Genomic DNA, 12,189 nt, shown 5'->3' with positions numbered 1-12,189 from the left:
GGTTATGGTCACAACCCTAGGCCTTTAATCAAATTGGAAAAACCTCAAAAATATTTATCTATAATATGTTTTCTTTAGCTTGCATTCATTAGAGTAACAGTAGAAATAGAAAATAAAACCTTGTTATGGAAGTACAATCTTAGATAACCCATTTTCTTGCTTCAAATGTATACTCCTAACACCCCCCATAACTCCTAGTGGATTCGACCATGACTCATAGTTGGGTAATTATTATTGCATATGGCCGTATCATATCTCCTATAGAGGTGTGTTGTGGACGTTATCGGTGTATCATCGTCCGGTTGAGTTTCATCAAAATTAATTTTCTCATCATCATTTTCATTAATAGTATTATAATTATTAGAATAGAGAGCATTCATCAATTCATGGTTTAAAAATTCACCGGATGAAATATTATGGCAAAAGTCTCTGTCACTGAATTTTAATAAACTATTATCGGTATCAAGAATAGCAGGTGTAGGACAGCTACGGGGTTTGGTTCGGGGAGCCGGGGCAGGGGAGGAGGAACAACAGTACCACTAGATTCGCCAGTCTTAGGTTTTCCCTTATTCTTACTTTTACCAAAAATATTTTTTAATGAAGACATCTTAATTAATCAAGTAATAGCAACTAAATAAAACAAACAAAACTATAATATTAAGATTTAAGAGTTGGAATGAGTTTACCGAATTGACGAACAACTTGTTGAAAATTGATTATTGAAGACTTGAAGACTCCAATTTACCAATTTCATAATTTTTTCACAAATTATAACAACCTCAATATTTTTTGGAATAAAGTAAGAAATAGTAGCAACCTCACAATTTTTTCACTATTTTGTTTTATAAAGTAAACAATTGTAGCAAGTATAGAAAAAAATTAAAGAGAGATTTTGATAGATTGATATTGATTTTGTAAGAAAAATGAAAGTATGATAGGATATTTATAGTAGAAAACGGCTCTTTTACTTTAAAATAAATTCGTTGGGCCCGTTTGGCCCGTCAAGGGACCGGTCCGGTCCGGTCCCTTGGCGGGCCAAACAGGCCCGATCCTAACGGTTCCAAAGCTAAAAATCGGCCCACGAGCCCGATACGAGCCCACCTATCGCGGGCCAAACGGTCCCAGCCCGTTAAGCCCACTTAGCCCGCGATTCCGGGCCAGTCCCGACCCGGCCCAGTTGCCAGGCTTAATCAAAGCCTACCTCTGATTTGAGATTTGTATTTATGAGTTATATATTTAGTTCTATAACGAATGTATTTATTTATTCTTCATAACTTTGATATTCACTTGAGATTTTATAATCTATAGAGGTGATTATATCCAATTAATTAAGTATCCAATATATACACCATAATTTATTCGACAGTCTCGAAAGATACTCTAAATTTAAGAAAATAGAGTGATGTAATTGCCACCAATAATATTGAAAGAAAGTCCTGATATTATGGAACAACGAAGGGTAATAGCAATTAGCAGTATTTAAAGTGGCTTTCTCGAATTACCCTGAATTAGGTTACTCGATGTTTATTATCATGTACTATATAGACAAAAAAAATTGATAAATAATTGTGCATAATTACTCTATATATCATACTTCGTGGTCAGTTTAGACACTCGTGATTTGAGCATTCTTAGTTCACTCTATCACATTTTTTCGATCATTCCTCTTGAAGGATGATACGCAATATTGCTTTTTCGAACCATCCTTCTGTCTATTAACATCACATAATCACATCGCACCTTAAACCCAAATATAGTGCGGACCTTTGACTTTAAAACTCAGTGTTAACCATAGACAATAATTTGGGCTTTTAATACATTAGGCTGATTGACTAAAAATAATTAAATCCTAACTAAATATACAAAAAATATATACCAAACGTGTATAAAATAAATGTATACATTAATATACAAAAAGTATATATTTACTGTCTACTATTATTAGAGGCTGCTATATTATGTAAAATTTCTGAACCACATTTAGCATTTGGCTCAACAAAAGTTGGGGTAATTTGCACAAATAAGATATATCAATGCAACCATTTAAATTTTGACTTCATTTTAAAAGGTGGAACAAAACAACATTCGCGATCAACATTAGGTATCAAAATCCTGATGAACGGCTAGGATTTTAAATTGATGGGTAAAACTTACATATAGCCAATCTAATGGATCGCCATAATTTGGCCACAATTCCTAATAGATTTCAAGTTGATGGAAAGAACTTGCCTTGTTACAATTTCTTATGGATCGCTAAGAATTATGGCCAAATTCTGAATCTGGCCACAAATCTTATCATATCATTAGAATTTGACCACAAGGTCTTGATGCATCGTTATAACTTATAAGAAAATTTGATATCAATATTTCTTATACGATCCCAATAATTTTTAATGTTAATAGATTCAACTCAAATTTTCTAATATCAATAGACTCACTTTGTCTTCTTCAATAATAAAATAAAATTTTCTTAAACTTAACAAAATCCAACAATGTTCCTCAAAAAATTTCAACCAAACCAATCCAAATTAATAAGGATAGACAATATAAGCTCAATGGAACATACCTGATTAGCTCAAAATTTCATCCATAAATAAGAAATAGATCTTCAATTTTCTATAGCACATATCTCATTCTTTTATGCATAAACTGATTTGGATACCATGGTAGTAGAAAATAAAAAGAAAAAGAAAAAGTTATGACAAGAATTACTAGTTCGGGTACCAAATTCATAATTCCTACTTCCATAGAGTCAAAACAACCAAAAAATGAGAAAACAATTCATCACCAAAATCCAACCGGTAATGTAGTTGAAAGCTCCGCCCCCTCTTTCGATGCATTCGAGAAACCCATTCCCATAAAAACAACACAATCTACGCCATTCTTTTCCCCTTCAAAAGATCATCCCCATTTTTCTCCCCAAAATGTCGTCTCATCTCCTCCAAACCACCTTCATCCCCACCACCCCCATCACCCTCCGCCGTGCTTCCATCTTCCCCGCCACCCATTTACGCAGAACCCATGTAATAGAATCCAAGATCCGTGAAATTTTCATGCCTGCACTCAGTTCTACAATGACTGAAGGCAAGATTGTCAGTTGGGTCAAAACTGAAGGTGATAAACTTGCTAAAGGTGAAGCAGTTCTTGTTGTTGAATCAGATAAAGCTGACATGGATGTTGAATCTTTTTACGATGGTTATTTAGCTACTATTATTGTTCCTGAAGGTGGGTCCGCACCTGTAGGGTCCACCATTGCTCTTCTTGCTGAATCTGAAGAAGAAATCTCACTTGCAAAGGCGAAAACTCCTGCTTCCATTTCGACTTCCAGTCAAGAAACGACTACTCCCGCTGCTGCTGTAACCGAAGAGGTGGTTTCTACGGTAGCAGCAGCAGCCGGGGTTTCACCCTCCGACGCGGGGCCCGCAAAAATGGCTTCGGCCATTCACCCGGCATCGGAAGGAGGGAAGAGAGTGGTGGCGTCGCCTTATGCGAAGAAATTGGCTAAGGAGTTGGGTGTGGAGTTGAGGGGGTTCGTAGGGAGTGGGCCTAACGGGAGGATTGTGGCTAAAGATGTTGAAGCAACCGTTGGATCAACTGCTTCAACGCCTGCTCCTGTTGGTGGTGTGGTGGGGACCACAGTCGCGAAGCCCATTGGCAGTGAACCGGTGGCTCCAGCAATAGAATTGGGGACAACTGTGCCATTCACGACAATGCAGAATGCTGTGAGTAGGAATATGGTGGAGAGTTTGGCTGTTCCAACTTTTAGAGTGGGGTATACTATTACTACTAATGCACTTGATGCTCTCTACAAGAAGGTTTGTTTTTTTTGCTAATGTCTTATTTTAGTTGAGTAGTTGTAAAGATTTGAACTTTGGAATAAACTAGGGGAATTTCATGCTTATGGTTTGGATAAGCTGAAAACGCTAGCTGAATTGGTATTACTTTGAAATCATTAGAGAAATGTATTTGCTACAATATCTCTACAAGAAGGTAAGGATTTGATTGTCTTATTTTACTTGAGTAGTTGTAAAGATCTGGACTTTGGAATAAACTAGGGAAATTTCATGATATGTCATTGGTTACATAAGCTGAAAATGCTAGCTATATTGGTAATACTTAAAAAATCTAAGAAATGTATTTGCTGCAAGATGTTGACTTTCTTCTTTTGGATAAGATTCTATGAGAATAGGAAAATCAGAGTGGAGCTTCTATGCTAATTACTATGAGATGTTTTTTTTTTTTTTTTTATGAAGATTACTATGAGATGTTTATTATCCCCCACCTTGATAATGTTATTGTAGATTTTATGATAAGTAGCTTGTTTCCTATTAGTTTTCATTGCTATAGTTCTTAAATGTGTTAGTGAATTTATAGATCAAGTCGAAAGGAGTGACAATGACAGCATTGTTGGCAAAAGCTACAGCACTTGCATTGGCTAAACATCCTGTTGTGAACTCCAGTTGTAGAGATGGGAAGAGTTTCACATATAACAGTAGTATTAACATTGCTGTTGCAGTGGCAATAGACGGTGGTTTGATTACTCCTGTACTTCAGGATGCGGACAAGGTTAGCGTGAAATCAGTTTTTAAATATGTGGATTTTGCAAAGTCTCCCTTCCTCAGGTTATCGTGAGGTGATTGATTTGATTAAATGTTCCTTCAAGGTTGATATATATTCATTGTCAAGGAAATGGAAGGAGTTGGTTGATAAGGCTCGGGCTAAGCAACTCCAACCCCATGAATACACCACAGGTATTGCCATTACATTAGATGAGTGAACAACTTTTGGTTTGACGGTATTTTTGATTGCTTAAAATATACTCCCTCCGTTCCAATTAAAAAAGCACCCTAATGTTTATTTATTACATCAGATGAGTGAACTAAAGTTCTCCTACTAACCCAATTTCATGTTTTTATGGACGGTTTAGCTACCTTATGAGCTGAGGCTACAACATAGAACCACTAGTTGGTTACTTTTCTGATAAGTAGTTGTTGTTGCCGGGACATGTTTCTTGAAACTATTTTTTTGGGTACAATTTCAGCAAACAAGAATTTGGTATTTATGATTGCTTAAAATATACTCCCTCTGTTCCAATTTATGTGAACCTATGGGCACGAAGTTCAAGAAAGAAATGAAGGTTTTTTAAACTTGTTGTCCTTAACAAGCTATAATATTTGTATGGCTATAATTCTTTGAAACTTGTGGTGTTAAACATGTTAGAGTATTTGTGTTGCTATAAAAGCTTTTCATTGAGGGTATAATTGAATGTTGAAGTTAAATTGTTTCCAAATTTTAGAAAGGGGTCATTCTTTTTGGAACAGATCAAAAAGGACATAGGTTCACATAAACTGGAAGGGAGGGAGTAATAGTTGTTGTTTTGGTGGGTCAAGTCCAGACTGCTAATAAAATGCGTCTTTGTTCCACTTTATCTTCATGGGGCATAGCTACAGAGCTACAATAGGGTGATTCCCCTTTTTGATGGCTTATCATCGTGACGTTCTTGTGTTGCTAGAGATTTATTCTTTGCATAGTGCCGATGCATGTGTGAAGTATTTTTTTTTTTTGATAAGGTAAATAATTTATTAACAATTGGGGAGAACCCGGTATACAAGCTGTATACCAAAAAAAAAAAAAAAGAGAGAACCTACACCAAAATATGGTTCTTAGCAAAAGAGACCCAATCTTCTATACAAATAAGGACCTCGTAAGTCCACCAAAAAGAAACTAGAAACAAAAGGCTACTTTGCAACTTTACAAACTCTAGTTCCTCACCTTCAAAAGCCCTTCTATTTCTCTCTTTCCAAATAACCTACATAAGTTCTAGGGGCAACAGTCCATGCCCTTTGACTTCTCTTCTCCCTCCTATGAGCCCAACTATGCAACGTTTCCTTCACTATGCCCGGCATCACCCAATGTGTGAAGTTGTTAAGCGAATGATGAAGATAAAAAGAAAACTCCCTCCACCCTGATTTTATGTGATTTTATTTAATTCTGTTTCACTGGATTTAATAGTTAGTTTGATTGTCCTCACCCCCCCCCCCCCCCCCCCCGATACTTGTTCTTTTAAGGTTGTTGTGAAGTATTGTCCGTTTTTTAAATGGGAATTCTTAGACATTTTATATACCACAAAAGAGTTTCATGGACCCCTTTTTACTAACCTTTTTTATAAAGACCTCCTTTTACTATTTTCAATACACTTTATTTTCTAAACTATTTTTAACAATATGAATTGGAATGAAATGGAGAGCATAATGGATACAAAGGATTAATCTAGCGAAACCCCACCAATTTGGGATTGAGGCACAGTTGATTGTATATATTTTTTTAAATGCAGAAGTACAAAAAAAAGGCACCACATTTTTCCAAATATACTAAGCAACTCAAAATTTCAGCTTTTCTCTTAATAATTTTGCCAAGTCAAAAGTGGACAACCATATTGGGATAAGGAGTAGTAGAAGTAAGTATTGAACTACTAATTAAAAAGTTAGTATAATGGAGAAAACCACTGTTGAAGTTCTTGATTAGTCAAACATGTCTGAATTCTTAAACTTGGAAAATGATATAAAAATGTGTTACTAGTCCGATGGTGTCTATCATTCTTGGGATATCACAAAAGAGAAAGTGTCATATAAGCATAATAGTTAGGAACGGACAGAGTACTTTATTCATTGGAATAGTGAGTATGCTTCTTTTATAAGAGTATCAGCTTCTTCGCTCATAATTTCCTGTATCATTTCTCTCCCCATGCTATCCACTTATCTTATGCACTCTCAACCCTTTTTGTTTTTTAAACTTAAGTCGGAACTAGTATCCTTAGGCACTCTTGTTTTTTATTTTTTCTTTCTCAAAACAGTGCGCGACTTCATTTTCTTGTATCATTTTACTCTGCTTCAACTTTTAAGATATGATCACTACATTCCCTAAATTATGAATTGGCTATTGCCTGTTGTATTTACACCAATGATGTCCCTATTCCAGCTAAAAGCCTTTTTTTTGTTTATTTTCTTTCCTGGTTTTAGTTGGGTTGGGCAGGGAGGTGAGTTTTCTATTTTGGAAGATATTACTAAACCTGCAATCTGATATGCTATGAAGCAAGACATGTCTGCTTAGGGTCAAAGCTATATCAATCAGATAATAGCATAGCAATCTCAATAATATTGTCCTCTAAAACAATATTTTTATTTAGCCAACTTTCTGAACCTTATCTGTGGTTGAGAAGGTTGCACGCAATTGAAAGAAAAGGAGGTGAAACAATTGAAAGACGTTAAATCTCTCAAGTTTCATCAAGGAAGTCAACTTTCAAGTTTGACCTTAATAATGAGTAGGACAGGGCGATGAAGATAGTTGGTTTTACTCAATTGAACTTTTGTTAATTGCGATTTGAACTGCCAAGGAAGGTGGGAATTTGCACAGAGGTGTTATATGTCGCCACGTCCCTGTAACACTATTGATATCCCTTCTTCTAGGACACATCCTCATCTTCAAATTGCTGAATTTCTGGTTTTTATATATATATATATATATATATATATATATATATATATATATATTTATTTCTGTTTTTTAAATATATTTTTTTATGTCTGTTTTTTGTTGGTGGCAATGTAAATCTTTCACTTTTATGCCTTTGCACTTGTTTGATGGTCTCCTAATGTTTTTGTTTACCAGCAATAAACTTGTAGACTATACATTGCATAGCTGTTCAAAGCTATGTGATCTTATAGTCTACAAATGATTACATAGCCGTTCATGCATTTATGCTGGAAGGACGTAGGCTACCCTCTCTTGCAAGTAGAGCTAGGCCAGTTTTGTGTAACTTGGCATGATTTTCTGCACTGAAATAATAATTTGTTTGGACTCTGGATGAGTCCAATCAAAGAGAATTATCTTGTTCACATGACTCCTTACAGGGAAAGAAGGTAACATGAAAATCAACTACTTTGCCTATGCATAAGATACCTATAGATCAACCATCAATTACGAGAAAGGGATTGTCTATTTCTTCATGTTGGGGATCAGTTAAACTAGCTGTGACTTGATAAGTATTTTTGCAGTAGTGCTGTAAAATTCTTTTTGTTCCAAGATAATTCTGTGTATCAGCTAACTTCTCTGCTTTTGTATGTCCGAGGTTCTTGTTGTTCATCTGTTGGTTAGTGGTTTGATTGTTTTGGTTGTTTGGATCTGTACTGCAGGCACTTTTACTCTATCCAACCTTGGGATGTTTGGCGTTGATCGCTTCGATGCCATCTTACCGCCCGGAACTGTAAGCTATCTGTCGTAGATACAAACTCATCTATTCACTATATATTGTTTCTCACGTGGTACAATTCTTTTCTAGGGTGCAATTATGGCTGTAGGAGCATCTCACCCTGCACTTGTTGGTACCAAGGATGGTCGAATTGGCATGAAAAACCAAATGCAGGTAGAGTAATGGTTATTTTTGCTATTGATCTTTGACATGCTTGGTTGTTTTTCTCAAATAAAAACGAAGGAATGTGCAATATCTAAATTCGTTGATGCGTAAGTTATAAAATGCTAAAATTTTCAGGTAAATGTCACTGCTGATCATCGGGTGATATATGGTGCTGATTTGGCTTCTTTCCTGCAAACCTTAGCACAGATAATTGAGGACCCTAAAGACCTTACTCTTTAGGCTTGTTCTCACTGTGGAAGATTAGAGTTTTTGTAGTGTATTTGTGTTTAAGTTTCATCAACAGAAACCAGATGCTGTAACATCTGAAGTATAATTCAAAAGATTAATGGGAATGGATGATTAGGTCCTTTATTTGTTGGTGCTTAGTTAATCTTTTTCCTTTCTTTTTTTGGCTGAAGTGTAAACTCATAAGGACATTTTTCATGGCTGCCATAATTTATGGCCTGATGATGAGCTCTTTGTTGATACATCATTTAAATATTGTTTGCAAAGGATGTTGCATAACTTTCAATTGATTTTATATTCAATAGTTTTCTGCCATTTCAGTTGTATCTGCAGTCCAATATATTGCCATTATGAAGTTGCCATGAGCATATTTCCAACTTAGTTGTTCAAGATGTCATTTAGGGCCTGTTTGGAAAAGCCACCCTGTAATTGAATTTAGGTGTAATTGGGTGTAATTACACAGTTTTGGCATGTTTGTCCGATCAAGTAATTACTTGGTCAACATGTAATTGAGGGGGTGTAATTATACTCTGCAATTTTCAAGGGAGGCTGAGAATTGTTGGTAATTACATGGTGTAATTACAAGGTTATTTTTTGAATCTCTTCTCTTTTCTTTTAAATTAACTTTTTATTTTTTTTATTTAACTTTTTAAATTCTTTTTTTTCAAATATTATTCTTTTGACATTATTTATCTTTTATTTCCTTATTTGTTGTTTCCAAACCTTTACTTAACGTGTTTCTACATAATCTTATATTTTATTTCTTTTTAAATTATTTTTCTTTATTTTTTTATTTACACTTAGCTATGTTATTGTTCTAAATTTTCTAAAAACATTATACCTCTGTAATCTTAGAAAGAATAAGTTATCCACAAGCTTAATGAGTGATGTCACTAAAGTTGAACTTTGTTATTGGATGAGGTAATATACAAATTTAACTATGTTAAAATGATAGATTACTTTTTAAGATTTAAATAATATTCTCGGTTTCTAACCTTTGCTTTTTGTGATTTTATGTAATTACTTATATTTTTATTTCTTTTCTTCATTTAGCATAATTGTGTTATTATTCTAATTTTGAAACTATACCTCCTAATATTAAAAATAATGAGTCATTAATAAACTTGACATATAATGAGTGATGTCATTAAAAAAGAATCTCGTTGTTGAATGAGTTATAGAGTTATGTTTTCCTTTTCTTTTGAATTATATTTATAAATTATGTTGAAATTTTTTTTATGTTATGTTGTAATTTTATGTTATAGAGTATTATGTTAATTGATTTTTTTGGATTTTGATTTTATGTTGTATTTTCGGTTCCATTTTATTTGCTTTAGTAATATTGACTTATTAATTCAAATTGTATTCCATTCATTTTTCAGTTAGAGTTGACATATTATTTTTCCATAATACATTTGAGTAATGTTATGGTATTATATTTATAAATATAAATCTTTATCAAGCATGCAATCCATGATGTTCTTACAAAATATGTTTTTTAATTTTTATAATTAATTAAAGTAAAAATATTATTAATTTTAAAATATATATCAATTATTTTTACAATATTAATTACAAATATATGATTAGTAATTACTATATTTTCAAGTGTATCTTAAATGTCAAATTTAATATCATTTACAAAGGCATATATTTATTAAATTAACTTTTAATTTTTTTAATAATTACATTTATATTTAAAACTTAATCTAACTGTATAATTACACTTGTGCAATCAAACTGTACACTTGTAATTAGTGTAATTACATTATGACAAACAAACATACCGTCGTAATTATAATATGAGATCTTTACACAAGTAGCCAGTCATATTTATTGTTTACTTTTTCTAGCCATATACATATATTATACATTGATTAGATATGATTATACACATATTAAACATAAATTATACCTCTGCTGGCTATTTTTAGCTTAAGGGATTGAGTGAGCGGCTAATCGTGTTAATTCTTCTTATAATATTGTGTAATTAATAGATTGTGTGATTGGTAGGATAATAATTACACAAATTTTAATTACCCGGTGACTTTCTAAACAGACCCTTAATACGAGGATCCACAAGGAAAACAACTAAAAAGAGGACTACCACCATTTACATCCACCACTTAATTATTACTGTTTGTTGTTGGCCAATTGATAGTTCTTGATGTTGAAGGGAATTTTCTCTAGTGTAAATTTGGAGGGAAATTTAATTTTCAACACAAAGTCTGAGGAGAAAAATGATTATCACCCTTTACACGGATGTTTGACTGGTTCCGGAATTTTAGAAAAATGAACATTTCTATTCTATAGAAGAGGTAAGAATGGTCGACCAAGGGTAAAATTATCATTTTACTCTATCATTTAGTTTAATTTTCTATCTACACGTATAAGTGCTGCCAAAGCACTCTGTCATAATTCTAGAACTCTCATCTGCTTTCATAAACCTATTTTCATCTCCACACTTTGAACTACTACTCCTCTATGAGTTATATTTATCTTCTAGATGGGTCTCTCTATTTTCGGTAACCTTTTCACTTAATTTTTGCTTTAATCTTCTCCCATTTTTGCTTGTCTAAATTACTTATTTGCCCTTGATGTTGCTTATTGTGCTTCCTAAAGAAATATCTTATGTGTAAATTCAAAGGCAACCCAAAGCCACCTACTGTTCTACCATCGTTCTACCCCTTCAATAGAGATTGAGTGTACGTCGGAGCTTGCGGATGTATCAAAGCCGCCTCTTCTTTTGTTTAATCTCAAAAAATATCATTCACTAAGATCGAGTCTGGTAAATGGTTAGATCATTTATTTGTTAAATATTTTTGGTTGTGACAAAATTTTCAAGGTTAGTTTTCTCAACTACCTTTTCATATTAGTTGAACAAAATTGATTTTTAAGATAGAAATCTGAATATATCATAGAGAGATAAAAAGTCTCTAATTGTTTTCTTTATTTTTTCAGTTTAAGCTTTTTATTCCTTTTTTTTTTCCTTTACATAACGTGGCGCTTGTTTTTGCAACAACTACAGATAGTATTAAGATGTTGACAAAGAATTTTATTTGAGGGATGGGTTGAAGTTTCATAAGATCATGAGCTAATATAGTGTTGCTTTTTCCTTACTCTCAGAATTGGCATGGCTCAATCCGCGCAATCAGTAATTTCTTTTCTTTCTAATTAATATTTGTTGATGACTTATTCACAAAAGATTAATATAGATAATTCATTGTAAAAAAAAGGTAGCCCGGTGTATTAAACTCCCTCTATATATGCGGGGTTCGGTGAAGCGCCGGACCACAAGATAATTGATTATAGTAAGAAAGAAATAGTTTTTGCTGTTAATGAGTATAAGATGTTCTATTAAATAATTGAGTAATACAGCTAACTAAATCGTGTCAAATAGAGTTTGTGGACGACCTGTATAATCACTGTTGAATTTGTGTCAACAACTAAACAAGCAAATAGAGTAAGAAAGAAAGAATAGGGGATCCATGAACAATAAGTAAATTAAGTGAAGTTGCACTAGACAGTTG

The 12,189-nt window shown here is 33.5% G+C and overlaps 1 protein-coding gene across 1 annotated transcript; it reads left to right on the top strand.

Moving 5' to 3' along the window:
- The first annotated feature begins 2,710 nt into the window (after positions 1-2,710).
- On the top strand, positions 2,711-8,925 carry LOC104114888 (dihydrolipoyllysine-residue acetyltransferase component 5 of pyruvate dehydrogenase complex, chloroplastic). Its single transcript, XM_070199899.1, has 6 exons — positions 2,711-3,815; positions 4,375-4,566; positions 4,664-4,751; positions 8,193-8,263; positions 8,339-8,422; positions 8,549-8,925. The coding sequence occupies exons 1-6, from the start codon at positions 2,925-2,927 to the stop codon at positions 8,651-8,653; spliced, it is 1,431 nt and encodes a 476-aa protein (XP_070056000.1). The 5' UTR covers positions 2,711-2,924; the 3' UTR covers positions 8,654-8,925.
- The last annotated feature ends 3,264 nt before the right edge of the window (positions 8,926-12,189 follow it).

This window comes from Nicotiana tomentosiformis, chromosome 4, assembly GCF_000390325.3.
Source record: "Nicotiana tomentosiformis chromosome 4, ASM39032v3, whole genome shotgun sequence".
In the NCBI taxonomy this organism is placed as follows: domain Eukaryota; kingdom Viridiplantae; phylum Streptophyta; class Magnoliopsida; order Solanales; family Solanaceae; genus Nicotiana; species Nicotiana tomentosiformis.
Note: the sequence above shows the minus strand (reverse complement) of the source record. Positions and strands in the feature narration are given on the sequence as shown.